Raw genomic sequence first — 17,423 nt, forward strand, 5'->3', positions numbered from 1 at the left:
GAGGAAATGTATTCAGGATGGGACTGTGGAGCTGTGAGGTCTGAATGCAGATGACAGCACTGTGTTACAAGTGGCAGCTCAGCTTTATTTTCATTCAGGTGGTTACTGTCGTATTCATAGAGGTCAAAAGGAGATAGCATTCCATCAAATAAAATAAAAAATAGTATGCAGGGCTCAAGAGAAAAGAAACTGCTCAGTCAGGTGCATGTACATTTATGTGTGGATATGATTAAATTTCTTTTCAAATAACATCGATAGGTGTGATTTTTTTTTTTAAGCAGACAATTAACATTCAACCCAAGCAGCAGCTTGCTTGGCCTTGGTCGTGGTGTGTTTTATTCCTCCCTAGTGACCAAGGATATATTTTTCTACGTATCTGAGAAGTATTTTTACAAGTAATTGAAGACCGACTTAATAAATTAATATAGCAGAAAGTGTAAGGACGTTACAGAGGGGAGAAAGACCTTACTTTAGTAGATAAAGAAGCCATTAAACACTGGAATTGTCTTTGGCTCTTGCTCACAGAAGGCCTCATGAAAAGAGCAAATCTTAAGAAGGAAATTAAGGCAGAGAGTTTTGCTGAGAGGACAAAACCACAAAAACAATATTCAGATACTTATCTGCAGAGCGTAGCTGCTGGACTGGGATTTGGTAAAAGGCCACCTCAAGGTTTTTTTCTGATAGTGGAATTGGATCAGGCAGTCATCCTGTTAGAAATCTATTCACACTGTTGGAGAATTTCTGAGGAAGGACGCTGAGCATACAGCACTGACATTTTTAAGAATTGATCTGAAAACGAATCGGCAAGAGACTAAGACAAAATCTTTAATAACCTAACCAAAGGCAGCAAATTGTCCCTGAGGCACGTCTTATTCTCAAACCCTCTGTGCCCTTCTTAATGAAAGACACACACTTGAAAGGGCTCCATAATGAAGACTAACGATTTAGGAAAACGAGTCGATGCCGTACTCATTAGTTAGTGCAGTGCCCGAACCACGCCACCTGGCCCCAAAGCTAGTCCTTTCACCGCCACATGCATCTCCCAGACTCACTTCTTATATCCCATCACATTTTTAATCTTATCCGGAGCTGTGCTAATTCTTACATAGTGTGATTACTCTGTGGCATGAAACTATATTTATTAAAACATTCAGGTGTTTTCATTTCTTCTTACCTTTCTACCTTCTGATTATGAATAATATTGTCAGAAAAGAATACAAAACTTTAATGTTATTGTTTACTTGTTAGTGTCAGCAGCAGGTTCCTTTCTGTATTAATACTGATGAGGCTGCTACTCTCCAACCCAGGGAGCCTAGAACCTTAGGTTAGTGTTGAAGTATTTACCATGCTCCTGGTACATTGCATGTAAATTACATGTGAGAATGATCGGCCAAGGAATTAAGCTATAGCTATAAATAACCATTGACAGATTTTTATCTCTTTAATGAATGCTTTGTTATAAGGTTAAATTTAGAGGCTGCGCTTCATGTATGAATGACATCTAGTTACTGTCCAAATGAAGATCCAACATAGCCCATATACCGTGGTCCAGTTTCTCTGTTTTTAAGCTGAACATGGAAAATAATATTTGGTCTTCATTTACTGCTACATAAGAGATACTCAGAACACATATATCTGTTTTGTTAACCTCAAAAGCATGGTATAAACTACTTTTCTTTCTGTGTGGAGAGAGCCCGGTCTTAAGCACAGCAGCCTGCTCCTCATTCGGTGCAGCTGTGCTGGCTTGGCCGTGCACGGTGTCTGGACCGTCACGGTCAGGTGGATGTGGACGTGGGAGGATACAGACAAGTCTTTGCTGGGTGGTGGCTCGTGAGCCTCTGTACTGCCTCACAGGGTCAGACTGTGGTGATTTTGTGGGGAACATGGGAATGGTGGTACACTGAAAAGTGTCCCCAGAGATTACTGACTTGGGAATTCATCAAGCATCTACCTCTACGTCTATCTAAATTCCCATTGCTCGTCAGGGCTACTCAGAGGCAATATTTGGGGGTGGGAGAGATTTATATGTTTAGATGGGTCTGTAATCCGGGAAGGCACGGCTGAAACCAGTATCCACTGAATGGTTCTCAAAGATATGTTTAGCTAAAGTATTTTGAAGAAGCATTGGTTTGGTTTCAGAAAATGGTAAAAAGCAAAGCTATGTTACTGGGTTTCATAGCCTCAGTCCCTGTAAGCCATTGCAACTCAGAAATGGGGCACAGCCCCTGGGACGTTCGTGAACCCACTGCAGTCTCCCTGACCTTTTTCTCTCAGCAACGGCCACGCACCCCTCGTTTTCTGGCCCCCTCCCACCTTTCCTTTGCTTTGCCTTTTCTTCTCATCTGACTTATTTTGACTAGAATCTATCAAATCAAGAATCTGAGATCCTTAGTAATTTGCAATATATATAATAGTTCTAAATAGTGACTCAGATAGAAACTTTTTAAAAAGTACCAATTAGAGTTAGAGGGGGGGGGGGGGGAATTCTCTGCTGTGTTCTTTTCAGTTATTCATACAAAAAGATGCCCAGCGACAAGAGAATCGGGAACTATTTAAAGTGTAGTGACTACTCAACAAATCATTGATGGAAAAATTTTTCAGGATGAGAAAAGTATCAGAAAATAATTTGAAGTTTGGCAGGAAACCCAGAGCAGCTTCTGGAAAGTGTTGTGGTCTCATAGGGGACTAGAAAGTCGAGTCCCCATGGACAGATTCCTCCAGTTGAGTCTTTGTAGAGTTACAGGGACCATAGCCAAGCCAGGTTCAAGCGACACCTAGGTCATGTGAGGGAAGTTCAAGTGGGTACAGGCAGCACGGAGCCATCAGAGCCATCCAGTCCCCCAAAATCAGGAAGTTATAGCTCCTCCCACTTACACCCTTCTTGTAGCTGAGTGTTCAGGAAGCACGATTCCTCCATCTGGCAGCCAGTAACTCCGAGTCGGCGTCCTTTCAGAAGGCAGAGCAAACTTGAACTAAAGCTCTGTCTTCATTTCTCATCTAAACGAGTGAATCCATCGGTCCCCTGGGGCTGTTGCCCACTTCGGGGGATGAAGTCAAGTCTTCAACAGCCAGGCGTGCGCTCCGGGTAGTTAATGCGCCGGGTGGGCTGCACGCGTGCATTTGTGAACAGTGTGTTGACAACAGTTCTCTGATTTCCCCTCCAGCAAACGCGGTATGAAACGTACATCGGCATTCTGAAAGAAGGAGGCAAGAAGCTCCTGGGCAACAACGGCAGCGAGGCCCCAGGACTGAAGAAGTCGCATTCGAGTCCTTCGCTGAACCCAGATTCATCTCCGGTCACTGCCAAAGTCAAGCGCAACGTGTCAGAGCGGAAAGACCACCGACCTGAAACACCCAGCATTAAGCAAAAAGTTACTTAGAATCCATCTGCGGCCAGGAAGGGGCTGGTCATGGAGCAAAATAGAGTTTTTCAAGATCTTTCTGGTAAATCCGTGAATATATTTAAAAAAACAACAACAACAATAGTCTGTGACTAAATGGTGCATTAGTAACCTTTTCTATTGTATATTTTTGTTCGTTTCTGTACAGATTGTCTCTTTGCTCTTGATTTCTTTGCTTTGACGATTTTTGCCACTTGATAACTAATGCACCTTTTTGTGAGGGGAAGGGGGTCATGATTTCAGATTGAATTGTGTATCATTTCTCCCTTGGTTTCCTCGTTTGCACTCTCTCAGTTGTTTTATGTATTCTCAAACCAACTGTTACACTTTTTTTTTAAGGTGAAAAAACATTGAATCCATTGTGAACCACTTTACTGGACAAACTTAGTTTAGTCAGTTCCAGCCAGACTTAACATAAACCTTCATATGTGAATTCTTGCCAGTCACAGAGGTGGCATTGCACACTCACAGAACTTGGCTTCAAAATTCCAGTTCGGGAATCAGTGCCCCATGCTGACGCAGCTGTGCGGGCACCTCAGCACTTGTCTTTGGGGTCTGACCCTGCCGGAAGCAGGGAGAGGGGTGCGGAGATCGCGGGACTGGAGAACTTATAAAGCGTGCTGGAGTGTTGAGTCCATTTCAGCCAAGCAAGGAAAGAGGAGGTGGGACCTTTTTGCTACTGAAGGTTAAGGAAAGATGACACCAGGTTCATTTTGTTCTCTAAAGAAGCATGATAGTGATCAACTCGGCAGCGGCAGCAGGAGGCACGTGTTCACGCTGCACTGTTACCTTACTCCCACGGGGTCTAGACCAGGAATCCAGAACCATCTCTGTTGTCATCACCCTGTCATCCAGGAGTTTAAACATGTGTAGGCAGCTGTTGTGTCCTGGTTGTAAGAACATCGGGGTCTTAAGCAAAACAAGTAAGAGAGGAACAGGGAGCTGCAGGTTTCCAGAATGGAATCCTGAGTCTTTAAAGTCAACCTGAGAGGAATAAATAGTCTGAATGGACTGTGGTTGGAAAAGTGAGGAATCTGCCGGTTGCATATACCGAGTAACTTAGTTTATTCTTATCTTAGTCTCTTTGATAGTCACTTCTCTTTGCTCCTACTGAACTTTCTCCTAAGAATAAAGATTTTATTTTAAATCCTTTCTATCTACTCAAAATAGTTCTGACCTTGAAGTCATAAGCTTGTTTCTGTGATGGTCCCTGTGGAATTCAGGGCAATAAAAAGAACATTCTCTTGTATAGGAACAGATAGGAGTGAAAATTGAGCCCACCGTGAGTTAGAACTTTCTGATTTTGAAACTTTGTGATTCTTAAAGCTGTAATCTCCACAACTTCAAAACTGGAGGAGTCACTTTGAATGCTCTTTTTCCCTCCCACAGAAAATTGCTCTAGTTCTACTCAGTGTATTAGTTAACGGTACTATGACCAAAGAATCGGGGACTCTGCATGCGTAGGATGGTTCCAGGGGGTTAGAGAAAGCCTGCTCTTAAACCGTGGCCGTTTCTGGTGGCATTTAATCACACGATTATTTATTCACATTTACTTTCTGCCTATATAAATGTTCGTAGTTGATGGTGCCCAGAAAAGAGTAACCCCTCGCTAAGGTTTTGCCGCTTGTTTTGTGATCAGTACTTTGCCACGCCTTTGGAAAACTCACTCTAACCTTCTATCTTGTGTAGATAAAGGCAATGGCAATTTATGTTTCAGAACCAAGAAACAAATAGGATAGTTACCAATATGGCTCGTAGATCTGATTCATTTCTGTAGCTTCTGACTGAGTTCAAGATTCCCACAAGGAAATCGTCTTTCTTCCTGGAATCTGAATGATCGGCCTGCTTGCTTTCTGCCTAGTTCTTGATCCTGAGCCGAGGGGAGAGAGGTACCTAGATCACGTTGTCTCTGAGCTTCGATAACTAAAGAAAGAAAAAAACTCCCTGGCTGGCTTGAATGTGTCTGCCCACAGTGTGCGTGTGTCTGTGTACATAGTGTCCCTGTGTGTTCCCCTTGTAGTATTTAATGAACAGAACGGTACCTTGCCGCCGAGCCTGGCGTTCAGAGCAGTTAGCACAGCAGGGCCTTGCTCCTGTTGCGTGAGTCACTGATGTGTCTCCAGGGGCTTCTGCACATGCTGACCGTAATGGGAGGAGAAGGGCACTTTTGAGGCTGCGGTATGCTGTGTTTGCATAGAGTACCTTTAAAAACAACCGCAAGGCTATTTGGTGAGCCAGGGGGCAGCCTGCCCTGCCATGATGTTGTCCATCTTTAGGGGATGAGCCATGAACACCTCCCTGAGGCCTCTCAGGTGTCTGTCTGTTGTCAGTGCACCTAGCAGGTCAAGAGTTTATCCTGTAGGAGGAAGCGGCCCCTGGTTTGACAAGACTGTGAGCATCATGCCCATAGCCAACCACGTTCTCTTTTGCAATAATTTCTTTCCTATGGTATCTAGGCAGAAGAAATCAAAGACATTCCTTTCACCGCTAACCCAAGCCCACTGCCTAATTCACGGTACAGGGGAGCTCTCCTCCTCCTCTCCTTCCCAAGGTACGCCCCCTTCCCCGCTCTTCCCTCCCTGAGTCACTCTCCACATGGTAAACCATTATTCCGCAGTTCATATTAATTTTCAGTCTAGAAAATCTTGATAGTCATCAAAAGACTCTGTGGTCATGCTGTTGCGCACTTGAGCCTAGAAGTGGCCCGTGTGTTAAATCTCTGCGAGTTTCAGGGCTGGTTCCCGCCTCGCGTGCTGTTACAGGGAGGTGCCAGGAATTTCTTGTTGGCAATTAAGACTTAGTTACTCGCAGGCAGAGTCCTTGTTTTATTGCCAGGCCACAGATACTATGTGAAGTGCACTTTTTTAAAAGCATCCTCTCATTAACTCTTAGCAATGCCTAGTTAAGCCAAGCAATACTTGTGTGCAGTTTAATTCATCTCATTCAAACCAACGTGTGGGAGATTCCCCTGGTGGAACTGGAGTTCCCGGGTAGAGAGCGGCCGCCCCAAGCCCTCCGTGCTTCTCCGACTGTTATCCTAACTCAAGGCGGGCACTGTTTCCTGGTTAAAAGTGATGTGCGGGGATTCATTCTAGAAGAGGAAGGTTGGCTGGCTTGCCAGGGCCTAGCCGGGCTTGGTCTCTTGAGTTTGTGTTTCACCTGTGGCCACACCGCAGAACTTCTGCGGCTGGAGAGGAATTGAGACAAGCAGCAGGGAAGGAGGTCCTTTGCGGCCGAAGCACAAAGTCACGGGGTTTTCTGCTGGCCCGTGCCCGCTGCTCCTCTGTCCTGTGCGGAGCCTGGCAGGTGTTCTTAGGTGAGGCAGGGCCTTCTGGGCAGGCGCGCACCTCTTCTCTGCCTTTATCCCAAGTCAGACAACTGGGAGAAAACGGGCCTTAAAAAGTTTCCCCATTGTCGTACTATGGAGACTTTCTTGGATTTGGTTAGTTGTCCTGAAATTTGAATTCCTTTGGCATTTTTCCTTGCAGTCATCCATTAAGCTTTTTAAGCCTGAATTCATGGGGAGTTAACTGGCCTTATTGATGCAAATCTCTGTTGTTTGGCTCTGGTGACCCTGCCCAGTGTTCAGTGGGTGGTAGTCGCCTTCCTTCATCTCAGCAGCGAACAGTCCCCTCGCTCTTCCAGTGGCAGAATTGTTTCCAGGTGTAAATCAGAACCACAGTGGCATCCTAGGGCTCGTGAAAGTCGAGTCTGGTATGAGTAAGAGTGTGATTGGGGTTTAGTAGTGTCTAAGTCACTGCGACAGGAAGATCAGCCCCCTCTGCAGGCAGAGGAGCCTCTGGGCCGACCCTGCCCCAGAACTCTCTGGCTGTCTCTCCTCCCAACAGGCCACCATCTGCCCCCGCACCAGCCTCTGGCATCTCGCCATCCAGTCATCCCGAGGACCTTAGAGATGAATTGTTCACCACGAAATGCCCCTAGTAGGCGAGAGAGAGGTGCTCGGTCACTGCCTCTCCTCTCAGCTACCCTGTCAATGCCTCCCTCCTACCGGAGGGCCGGAGTCCAAAGTCATTGCCATTCTCATTTTGTACCTAGAGTATCAAACACAAGCGGGCAGCCTGCTGCTAGGACAGTGCATGCGGGGAGAATGTCTTCATAGGGAGAATGTCGGTAATACTTGAATCTGCATGGCAGCTTGTTGACTTGAATGCAACAGCAAGAAAATATTGCAAGTTACGTAATTGTATATACCGTAGGTTTTCTTCCGTCTCTTTGGCTCGCCCTGTGTGATGTATGTGTGTATCTGTACTATTGCAGGCTTTTGGAAAATATCCATGTAGATAGTATGTCAGGCATCAAAGAAAATGCTTTCCTGTCACCTGCCAATGTTGTGTTTGTGGGTATTTATGGCTGTATGTATGTATATGTTACTCATGTGTAGTTGTATATCAGTATATGGTGTATGTACATCCAATTTATTTTTGTCCTTAATAACCAGTGTGATATGAAAAGCAAGTAAAAACCTCATAGGATTGAGTATATAATGCAGTTATTGAGAACATATATAGTGGTACTGTTTTATTCAACTTAAAGTCAAATGATATTTTGATTACATTTTTGAAATAATAAGATTTTATGCTAGAAAATTTCATCTTTGAGCTTTGACTCACCAGGGCAAAAAAAAAATGACTCGGAGCTAACTTTGTGAAACTATTTCAATGTCCTGTGTACAATACCAAGGGGAGTCGCTCATCATAATTTGTGATTACAGAAAGGGGCGAAGAAACAAAACAAACAAACAAATAAGCCGTCTTAGCAACTTCAGTATTAAGAGCACTTAAACATAATGTCAAACTGACAGTTTGGGGCTTTTTACAAAATGTGATGCTTTAAAAAGCACACGTTCTTTATTGTTGTAATTAGTCCAGGAAAATAGAGCTTTCAGGAGAACTCAGTAAGGACCCACCACCTCATGCAGGTGCCTCTGTCTGTTCTGTAGTGGGTCAAACCCTCTCCTCATGCCGCATCCTTCCTTCTTCCTTAGAGTGATAGTACACACGCTGACGTGTATCAGGGCTTCCCAAGATCGGGTACTGTATTCTAGGCTCGCAGCTGCACAACTCGCATCTAGTGTCACAGGTAGGAGAATTTTAGGACAGGCTCTGGACCAGGATAAAACTTTAATATTTTTATACTTAGGTCTCTTTCTGCCTCTCCCCAAAGAAGAGCCACTGGCCTTAGTTGTTTGAGCTACTGCTTATCTGGCAGCGTGTACATAGGAAACCAGAGATTAAATTTTCCTAGCTAGCATGTGTGGTGTATTCCCAGCTGCATCTGAGTGTGTTTGAGTGAGTGGTTGAGGCCTCATGCTCTTGTGTCTGATCCTGAATCAGAGAGTTGGAGTGGAGAGTGGAGACCGACCTTCGGCTCCAGGCTGCAGTCGTGTGTTGGTAGTTAAAACTTGAGCTTTTTTTTAATTCACTCTACAGTCTCGAATTATTTTTGCAAATCTACCATATTCCTGATTTGTTCTAGACGTGCGGTGACCTGGCTCTGACTGATCAGCAGGGTCTTTGTTCTGCACGAGTGTGTTTCCTTCTAAGAATTATAGTGCTTTGCAGAAATCATACACTAAAGGAGTCGCAACAATAAAAAAGCTTCATTTTGGGCCTTAATTAGTTGACATGTTTGGACTTTCAGTATAAAGCCATGTAGGTTAGGAAGCCAAGTAGCCTTTGGCATGGATAATAATATCCGCTCTGCAGAGAGTGTATGCACATTGATGTTTAATGCCAGTAACATACTTTTTTTAAGCTATAGGAACAAGAGTAATTAGACCAAATTAAAGCTGGGGGTGGGGAGTGTGAGCTGGCCACCTTCCCTTTGGGGGTGGACACGTGCATGTGGCCAGTCCTCTGCTCTGAGAGATTAGGAACCAGTTTACTGTCCGGTCCGGTGTGTAGGGGGCAAGGTTCCCACATCTGGGCCTCTCCCCTGTGTACGTACGCTTGCACACATGTACACACAGTGAATGTTTTAAGTTCTACAAACTTAAGACACCCTGGGCCAGAGGGTTCTAAAAAGAGGCGATGGGCAAGGGGGTGGGAATGGTATCCCAGGAGTGATTCCCAGGGGCCAGGGGCGAGTCTGTGGCCGAGTGTCTGGCTCTGAGATGCGCTGCATTTAACTAGTAAGTGAGGGGATACATGTAGCATCCTTCCTGGCGGACCACCCCACTGAGGCTCGCTTGTCATTCCCAAGTAGCTGCTCTCCACATCCTGCAGCAGCCTGGGGCGGTTCCAGAAGGCCTGGTGTACCGGTGTCCCGGGCGGCATTGCAGCTGGCTCCGGAGATGATTCGAGAAAGAAAGCCACAAAGCACTTACCATAGGAGCGCCGCTGTGCTGGTCCACCTCCCTCTGCGCTGCCCTGCTGAGGGGAGCGCAGGCTACGGCTTGCTGAACCGCTAAGCACTTTTCATCAGCAACAATAGGAAGGGACTAGCTTGTTTCCCTTCGCAGGGCAGAGAGCTCAGCTCTCACGAAGAGTGTTATAAAATACGCACCTTAACTTCAATTCCTGAACATGCTCATCGGTGGAGAAAATTTTGGAGTTTCACTATTTGCCTGTGAGCCTGCCTTGGTCAGTCTGTAGACCCAAAGTCCCAGCCACAAAGTTCAGCGAAGAGCAGCATGGCAGGTCTGAGGCTCCTTGCTCTGGCCCCCGACCCGGGGCCCACAGAGGGGGTACCGTATTCTCTCCGCAGAGAGGAACGCGCCTGGCCTTGCACTCCACGTGGGCTCCCACTGGGCAGCAAGCGCACCCTGGATTTCACTGCCGCTTCCCGGCTTTGGGAATCCAGCGTCCTAATGGGCTGACCCTGCTGAGGCAAGATATCAGCTCTGAGAGGGACCGGGGCACTGGGGGGTTGGAGGTGGGGGGGCATGTGACAATGGTACAATAATGTGACATGGCTGAAGCCACGACACAAGCTGGCACACTGAGCTCTAGCCAAGGATGGGTGATACCTTTGCTTTTGCACCCAGATTTCTGGAAATGCAAAACATTTCATTTCTGGGGGAAGGGTCAAGGCACGCTAAGCTGACTGCTTAGCCATCTGCTCAGTCCCAGGGGAGAGCTGTGGGGTGAAGGCCTAGACGCCTCCCTGCATTCTCTTCTACCTCACGTTTCAGGAGCCGTTTCTAGAACAGAAATTACAGCAGTGGAGAACCGATGCTGTCAGCCTTGATTACCGCAGGCCGGGCAGGGGGAGGCTGTTTGTGTCTTTAATAGTATGTGTACCTACAGAAAGCTAGCTTTCAACTTGCCAGCCTATTCACTGGATTCCATTCCCTGTGGCTCAGGCTAGTGGGCAGTAACGGGCAGTGTGGAACATTCCTTCACCTTCAGAGTTTTCTCCACCATTTCAGTCCCATCGCAGTGCTGGTGCCATAGTCCCTGCAGATTGTGAAAGTGATCAGTGACAAGTAGCGGCCACTCCTTGTCAGTGGCCAGACCGTCCGCATTGGCAGACGGGTGAGCTCACGGTACCGAGTCATGTCCTGGAAGCCTGTTCCTCATCGCCACCCGCCAGACGGAAGGAACGCATCTCTCAGAAAATGAGGGCATTTGGGGTGGCCACCTTGGGAACGGAGCAGTAATTTATGTGGATATTGTTAAAGTGTTTAAAGAATATTTTAAAAATTAAGTTTACATTTTACAATTGCTTTATTTTTATTAAAATAGTTGTATATAACTATTACATTTCACTGTTGAAGTAAACCTAAACCGTGTAGACAAGTGAGTCCCTGCCATGTATAGAAGCCGTGATATATATATAGTACATTTCTCTATTGTGTAAATGTTCATGGATAGAGCTGTTCCTGTGTTTTTATAAGTTGGGGATAATTTGTTGTTTTACAACAACAAAATTTATTGCATTTAAATGGTTTTTATGTAATAGAAATCATGCGAAATAGTGAAGGATTTAAAGTATGTATATGATATATGTAAATGTACAAACTTTAGCAAGAAATAAATACAACGGATTTCAATCATTTTCGAGAATATTTTTCATTTGCTTATTTTAATCACCTAAAATAATACCTTTAAAATTCAAAACAAGCACCACATAAAAGAACAACAGCATCCCCACCGTGAGAGATTTGGCCAGAGTAAGTGAGGAAGGTGGTGTGAAAGCCAAATTGTTAATGGACTCACCTGTTTCTTTTAAAACATATTGTTATTGATTTCAGATAGAGGAAGGGAGAGGGAAAAAGTGTTAGAAACATCATTGATGAGAGAGAATAATCAGCTGACTGCCTCCTACATGCCCCACACTGGAGATTGTGCCCTCAACCCGGGCATGTGCCCTGACCTGGAATGGAACTATGACCTCCTGGTTCATAAGTCAACACTCAACCACTGAGCACACTGGCCAGGCCTGACTCACCTCTATTGACTTCCATGAAAATTCGTGTTTGGCCCTAGCCGGTTTGGCTCAGTGGATAGAGCGTCGGCCTGTGGACTAAAGGGTCCCGGGTTCGATTCCGGTCAAGGGCACATGCCTGGGTTGCGGGCTTGGGTCCCCAGTAGGGGGCGTGCAGGAGGCAGCTGATCAATGATTCCCTGTCATCGTTGATGCTTCTATCTCTCTCTCCCTCTCCCTTCCTCTCTGAAATCAATAAAAATATTTAAAAAAAAAAAAGAAAAAGAAAATTCGTGTTTGCGTGAGGATGTTGGTGAGACTGAAAAAGCCTGCTGTCTCCACTGGTGGGCGTGGGGCAGGGGGGGATGATCTTGAGCAGGGGAGGAACAAAACTTTTTGAAGTAATTTCAAGAATTCATCTGCATTCCCTTGTACTCCTAATTCTTCTCACCAAGGCACAGGGACCAGAGGGTCCTTATTGCCCGCAAATGCTAATCACTGAGGCATGGTGCCTGTGCGTACATATTCTCATAACCACACTTAACAAGAAAAGTATCATCTGTGGACTTGGAAAATGGAACAAAAAAATTCTATCCTGGTCACTTCACTTCTGAATATTGAGCATTCCATGTTTGGGGGTTTGGACTTTCTGAAGCAACGTCGCTGGTTACATCCTCTGAAACATGAATGAAACGGCTGCCTGGAAGAGACCAAAACTGCGATGATGTAAATTTCAAAGAAAGAAATGGCTTGGGGCAGGGGTGGGTCCTTTGGCACCCCCTTGGCTCCCACAGAAGTTCCCTATTTGGAATGTGAATCTCAAACATGAATCCTCATACAAATACTGAATCATTTTACACCTGAAACTAATGTTATATGTCAATTATATTGCAATTTTTTAAAAGATCGAAAAACAAAAACATGACTCTTGATTGTCCAGTTGTCTGTCCTCTGGAGCCAGGAGCTTTGTGTATCATCCTATTGTTTGTTACACAATAATATTAGAACCAAAGGATCTATATAGGTCATTTTTTATTGATTTTTTTTTTTTAGAGACATCCATTTGTTGTTCTGCTTATTTATGCATTCATTATTTGATTCTTGCCTTGACTGGGAATCGAACCCACAGTGTTGGAGTATTGGAACACAGCTATAACCAACTGAACTACCCCGCCAGGACATATAAATTGTTTTTAAAAGATGAACACTCATGAGAGGAAACCCAGAGCAAATTAAGATATTATAATGAAAAAACTAGCAACTCTTAACTAATGTGTCCTCTGTAGATTAATTTGTCCCACAGTACTCTGAGACTTGCCATTGAGACTGATTAGTGACTGTTTTTATTGGAAAAACCCGTAGGCAGCAAGAAATACTGGAGACTGGGATATCAGAGGAGGGAGGGAGTTAAGGATGCTGTAGACCGGTGAGCTCAATGTAACTCTGGGCACCATTTTAGAGTGGATAATAAAGGGAAGCAGCAATTACTGCAGCCCAGCCTGGGTTCCCAAGAACAAATCATTCCAGCCTACATTCATTCCCAATTTTGTAAGATTAGGTAATTAGAAAAATGCAGTGGGTGTATGTGTGAGCCACGGCAAAGAATTTAACGTGATCTGGAATGAAGTAAGCCTGGGTCCATGGAGCGGTTCGGCCTGGACATTCGTGCAGTGGTGAGTGCGCAGCCACCCGAAGGATGCAAATGACAGGATGCACAAGGACCTGGAGGAGCACTTCCTGTCCCAATGCAGAGCTGCCTTTTGGCCCCACCTGCCTGAGGCGGCCTCTCCATGAGTGCTGGCCTCAGCCTTCGTTTCCCCTTTGTGCTGTGCCCCCAATGGGCTCTTTCTCTATGCTCTCATAACGCTGTTACGGACTGAATGCTCATGTCCCCCCAATTCACATGTGGAAATGTAACCCCCAGTGTGACCGGGGCTTCTGGAGGAGGCGGACTGAGGCAGGAGCGGGGAGCCCGCAGGAGGATGCTCCTGAGAAGCAGAGGCCAGAGCCTCCCTCACGTGGACACAGCGAGCGGCCGGCAGGCGGTGGCCGGGAAGGAGGGTCTCCCCGCAGCCCAGCCTCCTTGTTGGACTTCCAGCCTCCAGACCTGAGAGCGCAGCGTCTGGCGTGTCGAGGCGCTCAGCCCGGGGTCCGTGGTTGCAGAGGCAGCCTGAGCGCGCTCTCCCCACAGCACCCAGTTACCTACTCACTCCACGCTGGCCAGCGGGGTGGGGGTGGGAGGGGTGGGGTGGGGTTCTCTGTCCTGAGCCTCTGTGTTGGGCAGCCAGCCAGCGTGTGGGGGGGTCAGTGCCCCCTCCCTTCCCTAGCTGCCCCCTAACAACACGGGTGAGAGCTGCAGGCCACGGACGCTCGGATTTCTTTCCATCGTGAGCCCGTCCCACCGGGGGATTCACAACCAAAGGTTCCACTCGCTGCGGGTTGAAGACAGGACCTGCTGTTCGTGTTTGGGAACGGGAAACTACTGTTCTCCACCTGGTGGGTTGAATGCGCGGATGTAAATCCCAGGGACTCGGAGGCCGACGGTAAGGTTACGGGTGAGTCCAACCTTATACCTGGATGTTCTGCTGCGCAGGGTCCACGCCCTGGCCCCCGCGGGGTCCGAGGGCCACGATGTTCCTGACCCGGCTCAGAGGGTGAGTAATCCTTTCCTGCTCCCTTTCCCCGGTTGGAACAGGTTTCTATCAGGGCAGTCGAGTGGGGGACAGCGTTTGCTGCTTTTCCTCACAGCGGTTTGTGGCTTTTGGACAGGGTCTGGGGTTTATGCCTTTCCTGTAGCCACCGCTCTTTTCCTTCCCCGGGACTTCCTCGGACTTGCCTAGGGTTTAGTGAGGGCCAGGGCGGTCCAGGGAGAACGCCTGCAGTTGGGTGCCGACACCTCTGATGTTTGCAGCCCCAGGTGTCTGGATTCTCCCTACACTCCGCCTTTACCAATTAATTCATTGACCTGGGTCCTGGGCGAGCAAGGCCGCGGCTCCCGTCTCTCCTTGAAGTCTTCACGTGGATTGCAGGTCAGGTGGTTGTCCTGCAACCTCAGGACTCTGATGGGTTCAAGAAAAGTTGTGAACTTGCTGATTATCAGAATTTTCTTACTGTGATGTTGGGAGCTGTGCTCTTTTCAACTTTCTACATCCCAAGCAGAAGCCAGAAACTGATGTGTTTGTGACAAACCAAGCTATTGATTTGCGAATGACAATTTCCTACCCCAAATCTCCTTCTCCTGTTCTTTTACTGAACTGTATTATTTTTATCAATAATTGCCTTGGGTTTTCCAAGTGAGTTACCATTTAATCCACAAACATACTTCCCCCATTTTTAATGCTTCTAATTGTTTTCTCTTCCTTATTACACAGGTTAATACCTATGGTTGCCAGATTGGACAAATAAAAAAAGAGGATGCCCCATTAAATTTGAATTTTAGGTAACGTAATTTTTTTAGTATCTATCCCATGCAATATTTGGGGGATTCAAATTTAACCGGTATCTTGTATTTTTATCTGACAACTCTATTCGTACTGTTGGCAGTAGTATGAGGCACCAGGTGTTAGACCAGGGGAGTTAGAACAGACCTTCAGCAACCTGGTACTTGAGTTCTGGCTAAAAAAGAATTCAGAGCCAATACTCAAACATAGGGAGAATTTATTTAGAAAGTCACAGAGGGGAAGGGGAAGGGGAAAGGTGCAGGCTTGCTCCTGGGAGGGAGAGCTACCTGGGTCCTCCGTCTTGAGGATATGTATCTGGAAGTGTCAGGTGAGGATCCCAATAGAACTTTCATCAGCTTTCCAAGTGTGTCCTGTCCAGTCTACTGACTGGTCTATGCACCTGGTCCGGATATCAGCCATAGCACCGCTTGTCTGGTTTTGCTGCTTTTCTGGGCCTGGAGCTAAAATGCAACTGAGGCCTAGATGTTATCCCTAGGAATTAATGCTTAAGGGAGCGGTCTGGCCAGGGCCCCCATGGGAGTCACATGAGGCCACTCTTTGGCCCCTTGTTCCTCCTCTAAGGGGATCTACCACATGACTAGTGACCTGCCAGGGAAGGAAAAGTCAGGAGAGGTGTTCGAACTACATGACCATGGATATGCTGGGAGAGGAAAGGTTACCTTGGGGACAAGGTCCTTGTTTTCCCAGTTTTGTCCAAAGCTAGTAGCTTTCCGCCCTGGTGACCTTCTGTACCTGGCCCATTGTCCTGCTCTGCTCATGTCTGTCTGACTGCCTACCATAGTACCTTCAATACCACATTACACAGTAATGAAGACTGTGAGCATTCTTGACTTTTCCCCCACCTTAGCTGGAATGCCTTTAATGTTTTCACACTCACTTAGGTGCTGATTTTAACACTGATGTATGCTTTTTTTATCATGTTAAAGAAGTTTCTGCAATTCCTTTTTATTAAGTGTTTTTTATCAGCAAGAGATGTTAAGTTTTGTTGAAGCCTTTTATACATCCACTAGAGGCCCAGTGCACGAAATTCGTGCACGGGGGAGGGGTGTCCCTCAGCCCAGCCTGCACCCTCTCCAATCTGGGACCCCTCGAGGGATGTCCGACTGCCCGTTCAGGCCTGATCCCAGTAGGATTGGGCCTAACCGGGCAGTCAGACATCCCTCTCACAATCCAGGACTACTGGCTCCCAACTGCTCACCTGCCTGCCTTCCTGATTGCCCCTAACCGCTTCTGCCTGCCAGCCTGATCACCCCCTAACCACTCCCCTGCCATCCTGATTGCCCCTAACTGCCCTCCCCTGCAGGCTTGATTGCCCACAACTGCCCTCCCTTGCAGGCCTGGTCCCTCCCAACTGCCCTCCCTTGATGGCCATCTTGTGGTGGCCATCTTGTGTCCACATGGGGGCAGCCATCTTTGACCACATGGGGGCAGCCATCTTGTGTGTTGGAGTGATGGTCAATTTGCATATTACTCTTTTATTAGATAGGATAGAGGCCTGGTGCACGGGTGGGGGCCAGCTGGTTTGCCCTGAAGGGTGTCCCGGATCAGGGTGGGGGTTCCCTTGGGGCATGGGGCAGCCCAAGCGGAGGCCCTGGTATCTGGGATTTATTTATCTTCTATAATTGAAACTTTGTAGCCTTGAGTGGAGGCCAGGGCCTGTCAGGGCGGGCAGGAAGCTTGGCTTCCTCCATCACTCGGGGCAACCCAAGCCTCCAGCTGGCTCCAGCTTGGTGGCTGCCACCATATTTGTTGGGTTAATTTGCATACTTGCTCCTGATTGGCTGGTGGGCATGGCTTGTGGGCATAGTGGAGGCATGGTTAATTTGCATGTTTCTCTTTTATTAGATAGGATGGAGATAATAATATGATTGTTCTTAGTTTCATTTACATGGTGTATTATGTAAACAGATTTTCTAATTATTAATCATTTTATATTTCGAGGTCAAACCTAGGTAAGTAACCCACTTAGTCATGATTCATTATTTTAAATTATGCTGCTAGATCCTATTTGCTAACATTTTGGGGATTTTTGCATAAATATTCATAAGTAAAATTGGTCTGAATCTCTACTTTGTGTTTATTAGTGTTACATTTGTTTCATAAGAAGTGCTCTTTTTCTACATTTTAGAATATTAGAATTATCTGGACTTTGAAAAATTTCTTATGAAACTAT

General features: G+C 46.5%; 1 protein-coding gene across 9 annotated transcripts in view; it reads left to right on the forward strand.

The window, feature by feature from the left end:
* Positions 1-11,420, forward strand: part of PSD3 (pleckstrin and Sec7 domain containing 3) — a 517,431-nt gene extending 506,011 nt beyond the window's left edge. For all 9 annotated transcript variants that reach the window (XM_079778598.1, XM_079778601.1, XM_079778602.1 and 6 more), the window contains one exon: positions 3,165-11,420. In XM_079778598.1, the coding sequence (XP_079634724.1) occupies positions 3,165-3,380 (216 nt within the window). In that variant the 3' untranslated portion in view covers positions 3,381-11,420. The remainder of the gene's footprint in view (positions 1-3,164) is intronic.
* The last annotated feature ends 6,003 nt before the right edge of the window (positions 11,421-17,423 follow it).

Source organism: Cnephaeus nilssonii (genome assembly GCF_951640355.1).
Source record: "Cnephaeus nilssonii genome assembly, chromosome: 8".
Classification (NCBI taxonomy): Eukaryota; Metazoa; Chordata; class Mammalia; order Chiroptera; family Vespertilionidae; genus Cnephaeus; species Cnephaeus nilssonii.